The 21,289-nt window shown below is 47.7% G+C and overlaps 1 protein-coding gene across 2 annotated transcripts; it reads right to left on the reverse strand.

Annotated features, from left to right (window-relative positions):
• Nucleotides 1–1,264: 1,264 nt before the first annotated feature.
• GGA2 (golgi associated, gamma adaptin ear containing, ARF binding protein 2) lies at nt 1,265–20,550 on the reverse strand. 2 transcript variants are annotated; one of them, XM_035132022.3, is made up of 15 exons: nt 20,305–20,550; nt 16,002–16,086; nt 14,650–14,725; nt 13,452–13,550; nt 12,136–12,259; nt 11,248–11,351; nt 10,505–10,585; nt 9,412–9,558; nt 8,682–8,763; nt 7,782–7,886; nt 6,707–6,877; nt 5,392–5,532; nt 3,199–3,368; nt 2,354–2,464; nt 1,265–1,750 (listed from the first exon to the last, which is right to left on the reverse strand). In XM_035132022.3, the coding sequence occupies exons 1-15, from the start codon at nt 20,345–20,347 to the stop codon at nt 1,640–1,642; spliced, it is 1,650 nt and encodes a 549-aa protein (XP_034987913.1). In that variant the 5' UTR covers nt 20,348–20,550; the 3' UTR covers nt 1,265–1,639. The 2 variants fall into 2 exon arrangements, with proteins under 2 accessions (XP_034987913.1, XP_088512738.1); XM_088656612.1 differs by lacking the exons at nt 10,505–10,585; nt 11,248–11,351; nt 12,136–12,259 and having other exon boundaries at nt 20,305–20,444.
• Nucleotides 20,551–21,289: the final 739 nt, after the last annotated feature.

Below are 21,289 nucleotides of genomic sequence, written 5' to 3' on the forward strand. Positions count from 1 at the left end.
GCCAGTGCAAGTAGATATATAGGTACTGCTCCAGTGGGAAGGTAAATGGTGTTTCCGTGCACTGCTCTGGTTCGCCAGAAGCGGCTTAGTCATGCTGCCCACATGAACCAGAAGCTGTCTGCAGACAAACATTGACTCCCTCGGCCTATAGAGCGAGATGAGCGCGCAACTCCAGAGTCGTCCGCGACTGGACCTAATGGTCAGGGGTACTTTTACCTTTACCTTTACTAAAAAATTAAGAAAACCATGTTAGAAATAAGTCAAGACAACTCAAACAGAGGCAGCCACGCAAGACCCCCTGAAGACACCCTAGGAAGAGTCCTTGCCCACTACAGCTGCTCTTGGGTTGAGAAGACACAGAAAAGACTGACATCTTTGGAAAACCAGGCCATGACACTCCACATGCTTGCTCCTAAATGCCAAAGGAGTCACACAACCAGCAGCATCCCTGGGGAGCAAGGGTGCTGCTGCCTCACGACCAGCTCAAAGGAAGAGGCATGCAAAAACCAGTTTTCTCTAGACCTCTTGGGAAGAGGCGGCTACCTGGGGCAACATGTGTTAATAAGGGAGGCCACAGATCAAGCCCACAGGGCAGAATGCTTAAGCTGTTTTCAGCATTGTCTTTTAATTGTTATAAGCTGAACCTGGGACTTTAGGATGAAGGGTGGGTAATAAATTACAGTATACTAATCTTAGCCAGCAGCTCTTCTGGCCAAGGCGCTCTGTGCCAGCAGCAGTAGAGCATGGGTGGTGCAGAGATAGAATCAGAATTGTAGAGCTGGAAGGGTCATCCAGTCCAAACCCCTGCAATGCAAGAGTCACAACCAAAGAGCCCTTGACAGATGGCCATCCAGGCTCTGCTTTAAAACCTCCAATGAAAGAGAGTCCTCCAAGAAGACACAGAGGTTCCTTCTCCCCTCCCATCCTCTCAATAGCAAACTGGTCCACACGAGGCACTCTGCAATTTCAGGCAGGCCCCTCTTTAAAGCAGGAAGCCAAACTCTTTGGAAGACACCACTCTTTAGAAAGTAAAACAAATCCAGCCTACAGCAAAGCGTTTGTCACACATGTGTATCACTCCATGTGTTCTTTTGATCACATCTTGCTCCCTCTAGCTGTTCCCATGGCCCTGGGCGCTCTTTCATCTCCACTTTTCAGATCCTCCACAACCCCAAATTATTTATTTTCAACAACCCTCTTGCCAGAAATTAGCCAGTATATTCTGTTGAGGTTTTTTTCCCCATGTTTACCTCTGACTCGTGTCTTAGAAACAGAAAAACTTTATTACCAATATTCCATGGACTATTGGGTTGCACACATTCCATGACATCACAGCAGCTCAGCCAACAGGTGGGAGGGTAGCTTTCATGTGGACAATCCTCAGAAACGAAGTAACCCCTTCCAAGATTATTGGAGGAAAAGTGTCCAGTGCTGTTTACATCGTCCAAATGAATATAAAGATAGCTGCATTTTTAATTTTAAAAAAATGTACTGATTGGTATACGCAAAGAGGAAGGTATCTTGTTCCAAAGCGTAATTGGCATTGAATGTCTGGGCCCTGGTGAGGCTCATCCCGGTGCCCTGAGGCCATGAAGATGGTGCTCTGGGGAATCTTCCGAAGTCACCAGGCAAGCAGTCACTAAATCCCACCCCATAACTCTGCATGGGGGAAATCAGACACCTCCCCAGTTTCTGTGCAAGGTGCCCCATTTTGGACGAAGGACAATCTGTATCTCAGTCGGAGTGGAGCCTGGGGACAGAAAAAAAAGACATAAAGAGGACAGACACACTGCAATTTCTGGCAGGCCCCTCTTTGAAGCAGGAAGGCAAACTCTTTCCCATTCTTTCTCTGGCGCAAACCTGCCAAGGCAAATTCAGCTGTAGTGGAGGTCGTTCCACTCCTATCTAGTGCACGGCAAATCTGGGGAAGGGGATACTGCCAATGGACCTAAAATGGGCCTCTCCGTTTTCTCCCAACTTCCTTCCGGAAGGCTTCTAAATTCTGTTTCTTACAAAAAGCAGATGCTGCGATCCTATCTTGGATATGGGCTTTACACAATTCCCATTCAACAATCTGAGAAGAAGCTGAACCCTCATCAGTTTCTAAATGTTCCTGAAGTTCGTCTCCTCCCCCCCCAACCTGTCGTCTAACATTCTCATCCCTACGTCCCAGTCAGCAGGGCCAGTGGTCAGAGGTGATGGCAATGGTGGTGATAAGAGTCCAACAACATCTGGAGGAGCTCAGGAGTTCCCCAGCCTTGCCCCACGTTCTGAACAGGCAGCCAAAGAAGGGGGCCACTGGTACCCGGATGCTGCCCAGACACACACACCCCAACCTGATCCAGCCACATACCTGGTGAGGGTTGGCCAGAAGCAGTACTTGAGAAATCACTGTTGGGGGAAGGAGTGGGTTGAAGGCTGGCAGCTCAGAGCCTGTGGCCGGTTGCAGCTTGATGGCCATCGACTGTCATTCAGCAGCAAGGAAGAGGGGAGAGAGAGAGAGAGGAGAGGAAGGATGAGCTCTCCTCAGGCACAAGCTCAGCCTGAGTGGGGTCGTTGGGACAGCTCCATGGCCCAGTGCCCCAGCAGCATATCAATCACAACATTTTATAAATTATCCCCTCTTTCTGTTCCAAGTTGAAACCCCCAAGGAAAATACACCCTCATACTGCAAAGCAGGACGGCAAGGCAAAAGTGACAAAAAACAGTGGTCAGGCCAAAGCCCTGCTGGAAGAGAAACATTTTCTGCTGGCAGGGTCTGTATGGGAACCTAACATCCTTGTGACATCAGGTGGGGAAAGCCTCACTCTTCCCTGGCAGCAGCAAGAAATGGAACCTTTAGCATCGTCGGCTGAGTCCTGTGGGACCTGCCACTGGAGATTCAGCAGGGGCCTTTGAACGCCTGCTGAAAACTTTTCTATTCTGCCATACCTGTGCAGGCAATTAAGAATAGCTCCTTCACAATGATTAACCGGTGTCTGCTTTTTATCTTTTGTTATGGCTTGTATTGTATTGCTTTATGTTTTTATTGCTATAACCTGCTTTGTTGAATTATTTATGGCACTGCGGCATACACATATTTTTATAAGTAAATAAATGAAGGGCACTATGTCACTTCCTTAATCAAATAAAATAAAACAATCCACAGGGAGGGAGGGATCCTGCTGATTGCCTAGATTAAGAGCCAGTTTCTCTCACCTTGGGCACAGCAGCCTGGAAGACGATGTTCTGCACTGGGTGAGGGGCAGTGCTCAGCAGGGAGAGGACCAGCACCCTGGTGGCTGGTTGGCCGGGAACCAGGTCCCTGGAGAAGTGGAGCATGGCTTTCAGGCCCTTCTCCTCATAGACCGTGACCGGGGGGATCGTGCCTGTTGGGGGCAAGAAGACAGACAAACATGGGAAGCTGCCTTATACAGAGTGAGACCACCGGGGTCAACTAGCTCCGCACTGTCTACACTGATTGGCAACAATGCAATGACCCTCCAAGATTTCAGGCAGAGGTGTCTACCAGCCATACTTGGGAGATACTAGAAACTGAACTCAAGACCTTCTACACCCAGAACAGATAGAATCATAGAACTGTAGAGTTAGAAAGGACCACAAGGGTTATCTAGTCCAACCCCCTGCAATGCAGGAACCTTTTGCCCAATGTGGGGCTTGAACCCACAACCCTGAGATTTAAGAGTCTCCTGCTCTACCAAGTGAGCTATCCCAGCTATGCTCTACCATTGTCCTTGGGCAATCTGGTGGCTAGGATAAGGATGCCAGGATCCAGACGGAGGGGCAGGGAAAGTGGGGGGGGGGTATTTATTTCATACAATTTATATACTGCTTGATTGCAGAAATCCTCATCCCAGTTTTCATAAAGAATAAGACAGTAAGGTAATTAGTAAAAACTATTACAGCATTCAAAAAATTAAAAGCATCCATAGAGCTAAAAACACACCAGCATCCCAAACATCAGGCTTGTCTAAAAAATGTTTTCAGCAGGTGCTGAAAAGAGTACAAAGGCAAGGAGTTCCCATGTGTAGGTGCTGCCACACTCGGAGACTGGTTTCCAAAAAATGTGGAACGGGCATTGTGGGGCACCTATAACGGGGCCAGTCCTGCAGATCAAAGCAATCAAGAGGGCATATATCAGGCATCCCCAAACTGCGGCCCTCCAGATGTTTTTGCCTACAACTCCCATGATCCCAAGCTAACAGGACCAGTGGTTGGGGAAGATGGGAATTGTAGTCCAAAACATCTGGAGGGCCGAAGTTTGGGGGTGCCTGGCGTATATGGTCCCAGATTACTGGGGGCTTTGTATACTAATGGTGTAACACCTTGAGCCTGGCCAGGTAACAAATAAGCAACCACTGCAGATATCTGAGCACAGGTGTTAATAATAATAATAATAATTTATTATTTATACCCCGCCCATCTGGCTGGGTTTCCCCAGGCACTCTGGGCGGCTTCCAACAGAAAAATGAAATAAAATAATCTATTAAACATTAAAAGCCTCCCTAAACAGAGCTGCCTTCAGATGTCTTCTAAAAATCTGGTAGCTGTTTTTCTCTTTGACATCTGATGGGAGAGCGTTCCACAGGACGGGCGCCACTACCAAGAAGGCCCTCTGCCTGGTTCCCTGCAACTTGGCTTCTCGCAACGAGGGAACCGCCAGAAGGTCCTCAGCACTGGATCTCAGTGTCCAGGCAGAACGATGGGGGTGAAGACGCTCCTTCAGGTATACTGGACCGAGGCCATTTAGGGCTTTAAAGGTCAGCACCAACACTTTGAACTGTGCTCAGAAACGTACTGGGAGCCAATGTAGAACTTTCAAGACCGGTGTTATGTGGTCTCAGCAGCCGCTCCCAGTCACCAGTCTAGCTGCCGCATTCTGGATTAGTTGTAGTTTCCAGGTCACCTTCAGAGGTAGCCCCACGTAGAGCGCATTGCAGTAGTCCAAGCGAGAGATAACCAGAGCATGCACCACTCTGGCGAGACAGTCTGCAGGCAGGTAGAGTCTCAGCCTGCGTACCAGATGGAGCTGATAGACAGCTGCCCTGGACACAGAACTGACCTGCACCTCCATGGACAGCTGTGAGTCCAGAATGACTCCCAGGCTGCCTGCACAGAGCATATTGCAGTAATCTACTCTGGAAGTAGCCAGCGCATGAACTACTTGCAGCCAAGCCTTCCCGGTCCAAGAATGCCCATAGCTGTCATACCAACTGCAGTTGGCAACAGGCTATTTGTTACCTGGCCAGCCACAGAGCCTCACAGAGGGACAAAGCTGAACCCTATACGAGGCTCTGTCGCCACACCAGTCCACATCCCACCACCAGTTCGGGGGCAGCAGTGGTGATCAGCTCCTGCCCTGTGAAGAAAAGCCCCCACCCTGGCACTTACTCAGAGTAATGGAACTCAGCGGAATTGAGAGCTTAGCCAAGGAGCTGCTGGAGGACGCAGGGCAAGGCGGCAAAGGTGCTGGTGCCATTTCAGGTATTTGACTGGAGACTGGAGGAGCCGCCGTCGGGCTGATGGGGAGACCTGGGGAAAGAGAGCCACAGGAACCTAGAGGCAACATCACTATCCCAGCAGGGAATTAACCCTTTCCTTCCGCAGCTCCCCTCCCCATGCCCTGATTGCCTCTTGCTTAGATGCTAATGCTGCAGCAACATCCCCGCAGGCTCCTCCCTCCAGCTTTGGTCATCCATGAAGGCCCTGGTCCAGGATGTGCAGCGGGATCTGAAGCCAACGAGGGTGCAAGCAGCTCAGACCCACACCTCTTCCACCCACCAGCCCAGGAGAAGGAGGGTGGCTCTTGAGGCCCCTGGCATGGTTTTCTCATAGCTGGCTCTCCCTGGGGGGCTCGGAAGACCCCACCGGAAGGAAACAGGGCAACTATAACAAGGACAGTTCTAACGGATTTAATTATTTTGTGGAAACGGTTCCACAGCAGTGTACAAAAACACTAAAGCAGGCATCCCCAAACTCAGCCCTCCAGATGTTTTGGGACTACAATTCCCATCACCCCTGACCACTGGCCCTGTTAGCTAGGGATGATGGGAGTTGTAGTCCCAAAACATCTGGAGGGCCGAGTTTGGGGATGCCTGGTCTAAAGCATAATGGAAATCATAAAGCGGTGTTGAAAACATGAAGCCAACAGCAGCTTGTTATGTCCTGGTTTGGGAAACACACAGAGTTGCATTCAAACACATTCAGAACCGGTGTGGTGTAGTGATTACTGTTGCAGTAGAACATAGGAGAGCCAGGGCTTTTTTCCAGCTGGAACTCTCTGGAACTGAGTTCTAGCACCTCTCAAGTGCCATTATAAGAGAACCAGGGAGGCATTCGTGGTGAGTTCCTGCACCTATTTTTCTAGAAAAATAGCACTGGGGATAACCATGTACACCACCTTGGGCTCGTTGGAGGAAAGGTGGGATATAAATATAATGCATAACATATTTATAATAATAATATTTTACCCAGAGTAGATCCACTCTGAGCCCAAGTTAGTCACGGCCAGGGTCTACTCTGCATAAAAGCTAAGTCCATTGATTTCAATGGGTCTACTCTGAATAGGGCTAGCACTGAATACAACTCTTGCCCTCATCAAACACTCTCCTCCTACAGGCCCTTCCCAGCCACAGGAAGCCAGAAAGCAGGGCTTTCTACATCAGGGAAGATGCAGCCCCTGAGAACGCCAGTCCAAGGCACCAACCTAACATCAGCTCCTCATCCAGTGAGTGGGTGGAAGTGGAGGAGAGGAGCCTCTCCAGGAAAGGCTCTGTCTTTGCGTTCTCTTGCAAGGGAGCCTGGCACCCAGCACCCAGCTCAGAGAGGTCAATGAGGGTGAGGTTGCTCGCAGCGTCTGGAAGGGGCTGAGGACCAGCTGAAATGAAAGCAAGATTATTATTTTTTAAACAAAGCAGATGGCCAGCCCAAGGAGGCTCAGCTGGTAGAGAATGCTGGGGAAAGGGAAGATCTTCCACCCACAATTTCAGATTGCTGCAAGCAGTTCTCCTGACACAAAGGTGGGACTCCCTTCCTCTTACCCCCCAAAAAAAAACTCTACCGGGGTTGCATTTCACTTGTCTATTACTGGGTAAGGCAGACAGCCAAGAACTTAACCAAGATCCACCACTCAAAGCAAAACACTTCTGACACAAATCCGTTCTCTTGGGAGCAAGTTTGCATAACTTCCGCCTTGCTAAACAAGCAAGAAAATGAGCAAACTGTCTCAGGCTTTTGAAACTGTAGACTAGCTAGCTGCTCTGGTTTAGCAAAGCTTCCCAAAGTGCTCCCTGATTATCCTGACCTGCAGAGCAGGAGCAGAACAGGGTGTTTTCGTTTATGTGGTGCTTCAAAGCAGAGACTTAAAGAGCTGGCAGCTTTTTTTAAAAGGGGGGGGCATCCTGCAGTATGTGGTTCACAAAACCGAGTAGCCACCTCATGCGGTTTTCTGCTCGCCCTTCTGACCCTCCTTTTTTCCTTCCTTCTTGAAGCCACCTCCTCACCCTCCTCTTTAAATCCCTTCCCAACAACTCTGAAGAACAAAAAGGCAGCTGTATGTATGATAGCTCAGTCGGTAGGGCACAAGACTCTTAATCTCAGGGTAGTGGGTTTGAGCCCCACATTAGGCAAAAGGTTCCTGCATTGCAGATGGCTGGACAAGATGTGGTCCCTTCCAACTGTACTATGATTCACCCTAGCCAATCTCAATCCGCCCCTTGGCTTCACTGCAAGAAGGGCCTCCCCAGTCCCTTTACAAGACAGGGACAGCCTTGCCAACCTACCAGCACCACCACCAGAGCTGGTCCCAGAATCCCCAGCGGTGCCCACAACGTCCTTGTAAAAGCACAGCGCCTGCGTGAGCCTGTCACTTGCCTGTAGAACCTCCCCTACAGAAGCAACAAGAGCGAGAATTTGCACCAGGGGCTTCACTCAACAATTACAAGAAAACAATTGTTATTTGTAGGGTGGGGGCTGCTTTGTTTCATGTGTTCTGTATTATTAGCAATTAAGAGAGAAAAGGAAATCAATTAAGTTACCCCTGTTAACAAATTAAAACCCTGGAATTCTAATTCTCAGGGCTAACAACACACAAAGCGCATCTAATAAAAGTGATTTCACCCCAAAAAATGGAAAACGAGTGAGGTACCAACTAAAGAAGAATGGCAACAAGTTGGCAGAATATGCACAACATATAGAATAAGGGAACAAGAAGAACATACGTTTAAAGAAGATTGGAAAACATTTATTGAATATATGGGAAATAATTGTGTACAGCTGAAAACGCTGGCAGCATTAAGATAAATTCAACAGTGTAAATAAGTTTTGATGGATGCATAATGGAATACTAAATGGTATAGTTTTTGTAAAATATGCAGGGATTTATGATATGTAAAATGAACCGTGGAAAAAGAAGAAGGGAGGTCACTGATATCTTAAGGATGTAAAATGAGTATCTTAAAGCAGAAAACTTAATAAAAAATTATATACAAAAAAATAAATAAAAGTGATTTCAAATCCAGCCGTTTCCTAATTTGAGGGTAGAGAAAATAGGGGACAGCTGTTCCCTTCTCAGCCAGGACAAAGCTGCATTTATTGGGCCTCTGTAACATCCCTCTCTCTACACACACACCCCTGCCCAGCCCCTCCACTTCCCTTCCCTTGATTGTTTTTCCCGTTCTTACCCAGAGCCTCCTCTTCTTCCACCGTCTCGCTGGCCACACGGAAGAGCAGCGGCTTCAGCCTCTCGCACTTGGCAAACGTGGCCTGTGGAAGGACACAGCCACAGTGGAAGCGCCGCTGGCTCAGGCTCACAGCCCCACCCCAACCCACCCCAGCTATGGCTCAAGGGGAGCGCACCACACATGCTCAGAAGAACTTTATTCATCATGTTATTATAATATTCCGCTACATGTTTCAGGGCAGATTCCAGCCACCCAGAATTTAGGTAAGCCCAGTCCAGTATTCTAGCCAGAGGGGTACGTATGCAACCGAAGAATGTCAGAAAAAACCCTTGCAGCCAGATCAGGTCAAAATAGGTCCATTGAGCCCAGCATCCTCTCCTCACCAAGGAGGCCAACAAAATGCCACAATGGGAAGCCCGCAGACAGGACCTGGGTGCAAGTGCTTTTCCACCTTGTGTGATTCTCAGCAAGTGGTATTCATTGAGAATTGTGGGAAGGAATCTGAAAACAGAGGTCCTCTCTCTCCCCTGGTGACAAATGAGTCAACCAAGGCATACTGCAGAGGCCCCACAATTGTCCTCAAGAGCCCCCTCCCCATGGCCAGGCAGAGGGAGGTCCCGGAGCATATGGGGCTGCCCCAGGGAAAGGCCTTGCAGAGCATGCTAGCTGCTGTGCCTTTCACGCACAGGTGCTCCCCAAGAGTCGGGGGGCGGCAGAGAGCAGGACTTACCTGCAGGAGCTGCAGGGTTGGCATGGGGGTCCCGGCTACCTTGCTTGCTTGCCAGCTACTCAGCATCTCCTCCAACGCCTCCGCACTGCTGTGGGCTTCTTTTAGAGCGTTCAGTCGCCTGGAGACCTTGGCCGATTTCTCCTGCTCCTGCAATGGACCAAACACACTCAGATTCTTTAGCTGTGATTTCTGTGTTGCAGGGCGTGGGGCTAGATGACCCCTGGGGTCCTTTTTCCCAACTTGACAATTCTGTGACTCTAGGTCGCAAGGCATTTCCCCTAAACAATTAGCAGCCTCAGCTTGTGCCTCTCATACCAAGGTCAGATAATAAACTGAGCCCTAGAAAAGCAAACCCAAGAGAGCGCGAAGACGACGACCTAAGAATCTGTGTGCTTGCATTTCTTTATTTGTTGCCTTTATATCTTTTTCTCTCCAAGGAGCTCAAGGATTCTTCCGCCCTATTCATACACGCTTCTCTTGCACTTCATTTAATCGCCACAACAACCCTGTGAGGCCACAAGGAGTGAAATTACGAGCAACCACGCAGAGGGCCTTCTTGGTAGTGGCGCCCACCTTGTGCCATGCCTTCCCATCAGATGTCAAGGAGTTAAGTAACTATATAACTTTAAGAAGACATCTGAAGGTTTTTATATTTGTTGGAAGCTGCCCAGAGTGGATGGGGCAACCCAGTCAGATGAGTGGGCTAAAGAAGGAGGAGGAGGAGGAGGAGGAGGAGGAGGAGGAGGAGGAGGAGGAGGAGGAGGAGGAGGAGGAGGAGGAGGAGGAGGAGAAGAAGAAGAAGAAGAAGAAGAAGAAGAAGAAGAAGAAGAAGAAGAAGAAGAAGAAGAAGAAGAAGAAGAAGAAGAAGAAGAAGAAGAAGAAGAAGAAGAAGAAGAAGAAGAAGAAGAAGAAATTGGCCCAAAGTCACATCCAGTGAGCTTCATGGCTGAGGGGGAATTTGAACCCTGGTCTCTCCCAGGTCTTAGTCCCAACACTCTAACCATTACACCACACTGGCTTCTCCCTGAGCATGGAGCCCTCTGGCACCAGATGCTGCCAGACAATGGGAGGAAATGGCAGAGAAAAGGCCTACCTCTCTGATCATCCCTTTGATCAGCCTGTTTGCTGCCTGAAGGTCCTCTGGGTTTTTGCTTTTCAGGAGCCTTGTTAAAAGCTGAGGAGAGGAGGGGAGAAGGTGAGGACCAGGCCAGAAGCATCACTGCACAGTCAATGGCACACTTTGTCTCAAGCAAAGATGTTCAGGAGCAAAAAAGAAAAACAAAGACTCCTACTAAATGCTTTTTTTTAAAAGGGGGCTGCTTTGGGAGTATTTACCAACAAGGCTTTCAGGTGGTCTGGTTTTGCATGGAAATAGGGTTGCCAGACTCAATAGAGGACAGGACTTCTGTGCCTTTAATTGCCCTGCTTTCTTTTGAGTCTGGAAACCTTAAAGAGAAACCAGCAGACCCTTTGCTTGGAAATTAAACAAAGGCTCCTCTGGTTTCTCTTTAAGGTTTCCAGACTCTAAAGAGAGCAGGTCAATTAAAGGCACAGAAGTCCTGTCCTTTATTGAGTCTGGCAACCCTCCATGGAAAAAGCAGTATTTCTCAGAATAAAGTTTTATAACCAGGATATTTTTAAAAAACAAGGGAAGGGCTCTAGGCTCAGGGGACAAAAGTCTGCTTTGCATGCAGAAGGTCCTTGGTTCTATCCCCAACAGGCTTGTTAGGGCCCCCCGTGGGTCACCCTTGGCATCCACTACCCCAAGTCCATTATTAACTAGTGAGCAATAGTGGTGGTGCATGTCCAGCTTGACCACAAGGGGGAGCAGGTTACCTTGGATTTCTCATCATCAGCATCAAAAATGGAGCTAGCTGGCCGTGGAGAAGGTGGCGGCAGAATTTTGTCTTCCGGTAGTTTGGGGTCTTGTTTGACGATCCCTGAAATAAAGCTTTGCAGTGTTGGCACACTGACAGTTCAAGGATGCTTAGGGGCCATTTAAACTGACAAATCACAACAGAAAAGGCATTTAAAGCTAGTTGCCCGAGTCTGGAATTCAGAGATTCAAAATGCAAGAAGCTAAAAATTGAAAGTAAAGGAGCAAAAGCTGGCCTTAAACCACACACAACTTAACCGCCTGCAATTTGTCATCTGCAAGGCTTCAGATTCCACAGCAAACACTTTTGGGTGCAGCTGTTAAGAGTGTCCAACTAAGATTTGTTGTTGTTTTTTTAACATGGATGTTCATTAGAGATGAATCTGTAAAACAAGCAGTATGTTAAAGGGGATGAATTGGAAGATATCTAAGAGTAGGAAACCAGTTTTTTGGGGGAAAGGGTATTTAAATTAAATTAAATTTGGTTTTGATTTTTATAAATTTGAAAATGAATAAAAATTAATTGGCAAAAAAAAAGAGTGCCAGACTAGGACCTGGGAGACCAGGGTTCAAACCTCCCCACTTGGCCATGAAGCTCAATAGATGTGACCTTGGGCCACCCACATTAAGTAGTTTAAAAGAGATAAGAGAGTTAAACACCAGCTGTATAACCCCTTTTGGGGGCAGGAAGAAAAATACTTTGTTCTGCTTTCTCACGGAAAAACCTCGTGAGGAAAAAGAGTGTCAGAAGCCTTTTGGTCAGCAGGCTTGTGGTTTAAGGCCATGTGACTTTGAGATGGGAAGGAGGTGGGGGAGAACACAGACAGAAGAAACAGCTGAATGGAGACCTTGTTTCTTCAGCATTTGATAAGCGTCGCGGATTTTCACTTCCTGAGGAAACCACACCATCCAACTGAACAGCAGCTCAATGATGCGGGACTTGACTCTGTCCGTCGACCATTCTCCGAGATACTGGGAAGCCCAAAGTAAAGATGGTTGGAACCAGAAGAAGAAAGACCAACACCGTGGGGAGTCCCACGCACCTCACAAAGCAAGACTGTGCCTGCAGCATCTTGTACTCCCACCTACTCAAAATAAATCCTGGTACATTTCAGATGTTTTCTGCCCCTGTACCCTTAACAGGGACGCAGGTGGCGCTGTGGGTTAAACCACAGAGCCTAGGGCTTGCCGATCAGAAGGTCGGCAGTTCGAATCGCCACGACAGGGTGAGCTCCCGTTGCTCGCTCCCAGCTCCTGCAGTTTGAAAGTATGTCAAAGTGCAAGTAGATAAATAGGTACCACTACAGCGGGAAGGTAAATGCCGTTTCCGTGTACTGCTCTGGTTCGCCAGAAGCGGCTTTGTCATGCACATGACCCGGAAGCTGTACGCCGGCTCCCTCGGCCAATAACGCGAGATGAGAGTCTCGCAACCCCAGAGTTGGTCACGACTGGACCTAATGGTCAGGGGTCCCTTTACCTTTTACCCTTAACAGCACCTGTACTCTTAACAGTGGGAACTGGGGATAACCAGTGGCCCTGCAGATGTTGCTGGAAGTACAGAATCCACCCCTCTTTTAAAAACAACCACACACAACCCCAACTTTATCTTGACCTTTAGGAGGAGGCCCTTCTGAAGGGACCTCCCAGCCACCCCTTTTCTGACAAGGGCCCCCTCCCTTCCAGTATTCTTTTTCTATATAAATAATAATAATAATAATAATAATAATAATAATAATAATAATAATAATAATAATATATTATTTATACCCTGCCCATCTGGCTGGGTTTCCCCAACCACTCTGGGCAGTTCCTAATAGAATATTAAAAACACAATGAAACATCAAACATTAAAAACTTCCCTAAAGAGGGCTGCCTCCAGATGTCTTCTAAAAGTCCGATAGTTGTTTATTTCCTTGACATCTGATGGGAGGGCATTCCACAAGGCAGGCACCACTACCCAGAAGGCCCTCTGCCTGGTTCCTTGTAACTTCACTTTTCACAGTGAGGGAACCACCAGAAGGCCCTCGAAGATGGACCTCAGCATCTGGGCTGAACAATGGGGGTGGAGATGCTCCTTCAGGTATACTGGGCCAGGGCCATTTAGGGCTTTAAAGGTCAGTACCAACACTTTGAATTTCTGAGCTTCACCTGCCTGGGCACTTACCTTGGGAGAAAGGACCTTGATGAGACTGTTCAGAAATCGGAACTTCCCCATTTCGTGATGGAAATTCTCTCCGCAGTTGTTCACACACATCTCCAAGACCTCGTAGGGGAAAAGAGGCAAACACAAACCTTGATCCTAAAAGAGCGGGTAAATCCACAGGGAGCCCCCAAGACTCCATCACGCCAGCCTTGTCCTTGGGCAGTGGGGTCACCAAGCCATTCAAGGTGACGACAAAAGGTGCAGAAAACAGAGCCAGGTAACTTTCTCTAGGTAAAGGCAGCGGACAAGGGGACCCAGGGGTGCAGGGAGGGGGAGGTGCTATTTTCTCTGAGTCTTCATAACTCCAAATAGAAGTGCAAAGGGCAGCTATCACCAGCAGATGTTTTGGACTGTAATTCCTATCAGCTGCAGCAAGCATTTGTGGTGGGAGCTATAGCCCAAAACACCTACAGGTCAGTCACTAGGTTGATGAAGGCTGGCAGAGAGACTCTGGGTTGGTTAAAATCCATATCTGTCCTTGCTTATCTCGATAGGGGAATTTCAGGAAGGAGAAAAATACCCTGCACATGCTCACAAGACGCTGCATTTTTAATAACTTCACTCTGGCCACAACTGACCCCTGGCACTGAGAACTGATTCCAAGCCTGAGCTAACAGGGAACCCTGTTCAGGGAAGGTGTTCCAAGCAGTGCCAGTTGTCAGGCATAGCTCAGTGAGCAAATGAGGTAGGAGAAGGTGGACTCAATCAGGCTGAGACTGATTGGGATTGGGGGGGGGACGATGGTTGTGTAACGCAGGTGTGACAAGCTACAAGAACAGGAAGTTCCCCTCTTTTTTCAAGAGGGAAAGAAGAACTACCAAACTGCAGAATTCTCAACCCAGATGCTCATCATCAGCCGCTCTGTCCACACCACAAATGGGGGAACAAGAAGCCTGGACTCCAAAGAGGAAGTGCAAGGCCTGGCATGCGCGATATCCCTGTGTCCAGGATACCGCAGGACACACTGGGTTGCACTATGCTCACACTTTGCATTTAAATCCCACCTTTTTCTCCAAGGAGAGCAAGTACACATCCCTCTTCTTATTTAATCCCCACAACAAACCAGTTATGGGACTGAGAAGCAGCGACTGGCCCAAGGTCACCCTTCATGTCCAAGGGGGGATTTGAACCCGGGATTTCCCGGCCCTGGTACACTTACAGTTAGCGCATGTAGAGCCTCTGCCTCCTGCGGCGACTGGATCTTATGTTCCAGCAACTTCAGAGCTGCAGCAGTGCTGAGAGAGAGGTAAGGAAGAAAAACAGTCATGCCATAGTCCCTGAAATCATTCTTGAATTCACCTTCACAGCAACCAGAGGAGGCAGGTGGGTACTGCTGTCGGGGAGGGCCAAAGCTCAATGGGAGAGCATCTGCTTGGCATGCAGAAGGTCCAGGAAGGGCTGGGGGGGGGGAATACTCCCTGCCTGAAAAACCTGGAGAGCCACAGCTGCCAGTCAGCATGCACACAATCCTGAGCTAGCTAGCAGAAGGCAGTGTCCTATGTTTTCAAGAGAAAGAGGGCAGTTTGCTCAGTGATGGGCAAGAGAAGAGCTGGACTTCTGCACCCAAGACCAGCTCTCTGCTTTTGCCACACAAGATCCAGGGATATCACATAGGCAGCTGACACCTGCCACTTCCAACTGCATGACATTTTAGGGTAATATATGCTGAACCCTGTTATTTGGGGTTTTTTCTCAGTCTCTACAGTAAGGTAGCTGAGGAGTGGAAAAAACCACTGGGTTGTTGTTCCTTCTCTGAGAGTGTTGATGAACGTGGTTTGTAAGAGTGATCACTGCTGCTTGTGATGGCTGGACACGCTCCAGTCTGGCACCTCCCCAACAGGTTGTGCAGGTTTTTTCAAGCAATAGAGAAGCCAGCTGAACCTGTTTGACCAGAAGCAACTGCAAGAGAAAGCAGGTAGGCGCCTGAGCCACAAGAAGAGAAACCGTTCCACAAGAAACAAGAAATCATCTCCGCCAAAGGAGCTCAAGCACACTCTTGGCATGACATAAAATCCCACACAAGAAAAGGATGGAATGAGCAGAAATTGCGGCAGAAAGAGAGCTGAGGTTCGTTCCAAGCTCATCCCCAGTCAAGCAATGTTGCCAGACATTCAAGTTTCAATCGGCTGCTACCGTATGTTTTAGGAGATGCAAAAGCTCTCGAGAATTCGTTTGCTTTCAGCAAACAGTGCCCAAGGCTCAAGGGATTCCTGGGCAAGGAAACACAAGCAACCCACAGACAACACAATAACTGCAGGAAAGAATCTGGCCACACACCACAAGAAGAGGACAGAGGTTCTCCCTCCTCTCCTGCTCTGCCTGGGAATCTTCCACAGTCTGCCCTGCTTGTAGTGCCTCTGCACATGGGCAAAAGGTAGCAAACAGAAATATGGGGTAACACAAGCTCTGACCACCTGTTCACGCTCAAGACAAAACCTTTGCCTACTTCCACATCCACCTCGAGCTGAAAGTGGCCCAGCAAAAGGTTCTCCTCACCCAGTGCAGCCTTACCTGTCAGCATCTGCGTTGACCTGGTCGCTAAACCTCTGGATACATTCCCAGTTTTCCTCGGGGTTACTGGGGTCTGTGGCTTTGTCTGCCATGGAAGACAAGGTTGGGAAGAGTCACAACAGTGCAGCACAGCTGGGCAAAACACGAATGTCTGATCGGCCCCAGGTGTCGCCTGCTCTCCAGCCCCAGCCCTGCTCTGTTGCCAGTGAAAGGACACAGAAAAGAGAAAGGGAGCGGAAAGTGAAATGGCTTTATGCTGGGGAGGCAGCCTAGTCCTCTTCCCCCAGGCAACCATATCTAAAGAGGCTGCAGTGTATTTAGAAAATAAGCTAGGAAGGACAGGGAGAAATAGTCACCAGACAGGGGCCTTTTCAGTGGTGACTCCCCAGTTGTGCAATGTCTTCCCTAGTGAAGTGTGCCTGTCTCCATTACTAGCAACTTTCAAGAGGAACCTGAAAACATTCTTGTTTACCTGCGCATCTGTTGGTGGCTGTTCCTGGAAACTCTGAGATCAGTGAATGGGAGAATGTTATTGATTGTAATTGCTTTTTTAAGACTACTGTATTTTTAACTGTAACTGCTTTAGAATGTTTTAAATTGCAGCTGTTCTCAGAATGTTTTAATCCATTTTTGCTTTCATTTTCAAATTGTGTATCTGTTTGTTAGCCTGGGATCCTTGGGGGTGGGGGAGGTATGAATTCAGTAAATATTAATAAAAATAGATACTGATGGGAGATTTGTGTTAAAAGTCTCAAGTGGGAGGATGAAAATAACAACAGTAAAGTAAATGGTACACAGAAAGGAAGGCCTTTGTTTAAAAGAAATTAGATACTTTGAAGAGGATGAGATAATATTGGATGGAGATTTTAAAAGCTTCAGATATGCCCACTGATAAAACAAAGAATAAAGTGAGGTTTTTGGTGTGTGTGTTTTTACATTTTTTAGCCCTGTTGGCATATTGGGTGTAGCACACCCAATATGCCAGCAAGTTTGGAAAACTCAGCAATGGCCAGAGGATTGGAGAAGATCAGTCTACATCCCAATTCCAAAGAAGGGCAGTGCCAAAGAATGCTCCAACTACCGCACAATTGCGCTCATTTCACACGCTAGCAAGGTTATGCTCAAAATTCTACAAGGCAGGCTTAGGCAGTATGTGGACCGAGAACTCCCAGAAGTGCAAGCTGGATTTCGAAAGGGCAGAGGAACCAGAGACCAAATAGCAAACATGCGCTGGATTATGGAGAAAGCTAGAGAGTTCCAGAAAAACGTCTACTTCTGCTTCATTGACTATGCAAAAGCCTTTGACTGTGTCGACCACAGCAAACTATGGCAAGTTCTTAAAGAAATGGGAGTGCCTGATCACCTCATCTGTCTCCTGAGAAATCTCTATGTGGGACAAGAAGCTACAGTTAGAACTGGATATGGAACAACTGATTGGTTCAAAATTGGGAAAGGAGTACGACAAGGTTGTATATTGTCTCCCTGCTTATTTAACTTATATGCAGAATTCATCATGCGAAAGGCTGGACTAGATGAATCCCAAGCCGGAATTAAGATTGCCGGAAGAAATATCAACAACCTCAGATATGCAGATGACACAACCTTGATGGCAGAAAGCGAGGAGGAATTAAAGAACCTTTTAATGAGGGTGAAAGAGGAGAGCGCAAAATATGGTCTGAAGCTCAACATCAAAAAAACCAAGATCATGGCCACCGGTCCCATCACCTCCTGGCAAATAGAAGGGGAAGAAATGGAGGCAGTGAGAGATTTTACTTTCTTGGGCTCCTTGATCACTGCAGATGGTGACAGCAGTCACGAAATTAAAAGACGCCTGCTTCTTGGGAGAAAAGCAATGACAAACCTAGACAGCATCTTAAAAAGCAGACATCACCTTGCCGACAAAGGTCCGTATAGTTAAAGCTATGGTTTTCCCAGTAGTGATGTATGGAAGTGAGAGCTGGACCATAAAGAAGGCTGATCGCCGAAGAATTGATGCTTTTGAATTATGGTGCTGGAGGAGACTCTTGAGAGTCCCATGGACTGCAAGAAGATCAAACCTATCCATTCTGAAGGAAATCAGCCCTGAGTGCTCCCTGGAAGGACAGATCGTGAAGCTGAGGCTCCAATACTTTGGCCACCTCATGAGAAGAGAAGAATCCTTGGAAAAGACCCTGATGTTGGGAAAGATTGAGGGCACTAGGAGAAGGGGACAACAGAGGACAAGATGGTTGGACAGTGTTCTCGAAGCTACGAACATGAGTTTGACCAAACTGCGGGAGGCAGTGCAAGACAGGAGTGCCTGGCGTGCTATGGTCCATGGGGTCACGAAGAGTCGGACACGACTAAACGACTAAACAACAACAACAACAACAGCCCTGTTGGCAGCCAAGAAACAGGGAAGATTCAACCTCTCAGTTAGAAAAAAAGAAACAAGAGCAGGTTTGCTATGAAAGAAAGAGACAAACTGGGGGCAGAGTGTGTCTTCTTAGAAATTTTTTTGTGTGTCTGAGTGTTTTGAAGACTGCAGATTTTTAAGGAAAGTTAGAAATTGTTGAAATATCCTCAAAAGAGAGAATGATGCTTAATAATTCTGTTCAGTTGACAAAAGCCAAACTATTGAGCAGTTAAAGAAAAATGAAACCATTGCACTTCTAAGAGAGTATACAGCATTTAGGCTGCAATCCTATACCTACTCACCTGGGACTAACCCTATTGAACTCAACAGGACTTCTGAGTAGACACATATAGGATTGCACAGTTAACAAATGAATGGTCAGGCTCTTTAATTAGGAAGGGTGTAAAGAGGATGTAGTGTAAAGAGGATGTAGTGTAAAGAGGACGGAGAATGTTCTTTCCACCAGTTCTCTCCAGCAGAATTTTGAAATGCTAGCTACTGTATTGGCAAATTGACTGATAAATAAACAGACGTTGATCAGGCGTATTTTCATGCCCGGCAGGAAAATGTCAGATTGCATCAGATTACTGCTGGCTCAAATCAGAACAGAAAAAATTACAGGTTTTTTTTCCTTGCGTCAGAGAAAGCTTTTTATAGAGTGGAAAAATAATCCTTTTTTCTGTAATGAAGGCATTTGATTTAGGGAAGCACTTATACAACAGACAGCCCTGAAGCCAGAATTAGCTGGGAATGTGTACTCTTGTTGTAATTAAAAAAAACCCTAGGCAAAAGACTTCTCCTGGGAGTTACTATTATTTGCAGAAACTAATGGGGGTCAGCAATGCTCATGAATGCCAGGGAATGAGGGGAAAGTGCCCTTGTGCCCAGGTCTGCTTGCTTTGCTAGTTTCCCATGGGCATTGTGTTGGTAACTGTGAGAACAGGATGCTGCACTAAGATGGGCTTTGGGCCAGATTCCAAAAAAGGCTCTTCATATGTCTTTAACTTTGAGCAAGAGCAATAAGAAATTGCCCATGAATAAAAGCAGTGAGGATAATGGGCCAATAGAATATATATATATATCTTACATTATTTATTTATTTATTTATTTATTTATGAATTTATAATCCACGCTTTCAGAGGAGGGGGGGAAACCACAGCAAGGTGGAGTACAACATATAAAGTTATAAATCAACAAATGGCCATAAAAACATGGTTAAAATTTATCAGTGAATATCAATAGACACTGACTGATTAAAACAAAACATCATTTTGTAAAGGCCTGTCCGAACAAAACAAAAAAAGTTTTAAAAAGAAGGGAGAATGATGTGGCATTTAATTCTGACTAAGTCCACCTGAGTCAAGAGTGTGGATCGATTAAAAAAAAAAGGCAAAATATCAGGTTATTAAGTCCAGTAGGCAAGAAGTACCACAAACTAGAAGACCCCCAAATTATCTGCCCTCAAATGAAAAAAGAGAGAGAGAGGCGGCAACATTGAATCAAAGGAGTATCAAAACAGCTTTGACGGGGGGAGAAATCGGAAGACAAAACTGTTGCCTTTTAGGGTCCCCCAGTCTGGATTGAAAAAACGCGCAGCCACTTTGACTCCGTCTTGAAGAAGGGGGCTAGTTTAAGCAGCCTGGTGCAAAACCGCTTCCGAGTTGCACCGTTTTAACGCTTCAGGTGGTTTGCAAGAAAAGCTCCCGGGAGAGAGAGCTTTCCAACACCCAGCTCTCCAGGCTCATGTGCCAGATTTGGGAGCGAAGGGCCGACCCGGCCGGGTGGGGGTGTCCTTCCTCCTTCCGCGTCTCAGGAGCTAAGGAGCCAAGCTCTGCGGGACTCAGCCCAGCCAGGCGCCGTAGCCTCTGAGCGCGCGCAGAGCGCCCTCCCTCTCCACCCCGCACTCACGCAGCAGCAGCTCCAGCGTGCCCGGAGGAGCCGCCCGCGCCATGGCCTGCCTCCCTCTTCCTCGGCCGGGCAGAAAGTTGGCCCGGCACTCCCAGCCCGGGGTGGGACGACCCTCCGGCGCCCAGACCCCGCCTCGGCGCCCGCCCGGGGCGGGGAGAGGCAGTCGGAGCGCCGCCTCCGCGCCCAGCGCTGGGCAGCAACAGGCGGAGGCCAGGAGCAGCCCCGGGCCTGGCACTGAAGCCCCGCCGGGGAAAAGCGCACCAGTAGCCGCCGCGAGGGGCCGGGAAGCCGCCCAGAGCAGCCTCTCCCCCGGGGGCTCCGCGCCTCGGCCAGGGGCAAAACATTGGCGGGGGGGGGGCAAGGGGAGCATAGGGGAGAGAGGACAGGGAGCAGGTAGATTGATCTATACATCGGTTTAAAAAAAAAACAGCTCAAAGTGGTTTACAAAAAAACACTCAACAAAATTATCAGTAAGAAAAATGAACAGCAATAATGCAAAAATTTCCAAAAGTTAAAATAATAGACTCAAAATGGATTCGTGTTCACATCAACTTGGAAAAGCATGATTAAAAACCCACAAGAAAAATAAGGATAATTGGTATTACAGCTATGTCCTTGTTAGGCTGGAAGCGGGAAAAAGTTTGCCCGCTGCTTTGTAACATTTGGGTTGGCCTAATGGAGATGAGACTCTCTTTAGGATTTGGATTTTTTTGTTTTTGAAAATGAAACGAAAACTACAGTAAGATGGACAGTAATGTTTATTTTTGCATGGTTGTAGAAATGATGTTTGTGTTCAGCTGCACCATATGGTCCATGGTAAATCCGGCAAGGGGAAATTCCCGCAGTGTCCTCCTTCCCTTGATGCCCTAAGCATATGCCTATTTTGCTTAATGGTTAATCCAGCCCTGGGCAAAGAGACTACACTGAGCACAGGAGATGCTGTTATACCCAGCAGGACCACGGCATCTCTCTGGATTTGTGGCTG

The sequence above is a fragment of the Zootoca vivipara genome, chromosome 13, assembly GCF_965207765.1.
Source record: "Zootoca vivipara chromosome 13, rZooViv2.hap1.1, whole genome shotgun sequence".
Taxonomy (NCBI): Eukaryota; Metazoa; Chordata; class Lepidosauria; order Squamata; family Lacertidae; genus Zootoca; species Zootoca vivipara.

What these genes read in the sequence shown, in the direction of transcription:
- GGA2 (XM_035132022.3), bottom strand. Translation starts at nt 20,347, where the DNA reads ATGGCGCGGGCGGCTCCTCCGGGCACGCTGGAGCTGCTGCTGC. An exon ending in AGGCTCTACATGCGCTAACT is followed by an intron (nt 13,551 to 14,649) that starts GTAAGTGTACCA and finishes TTCCCCTACGAG; the next exon opens with GTCTTGGAGATGTGTGTGAA. An exon ending in TCCAGGCTGCTGTGCCCAAG is followed by an intron (nt 2,465 to 3,198) that starts GTGAGAGAAACT and finishes GCTGAATGACAG; the next exon opens with TCGATGGCCATCAAGCTGCA.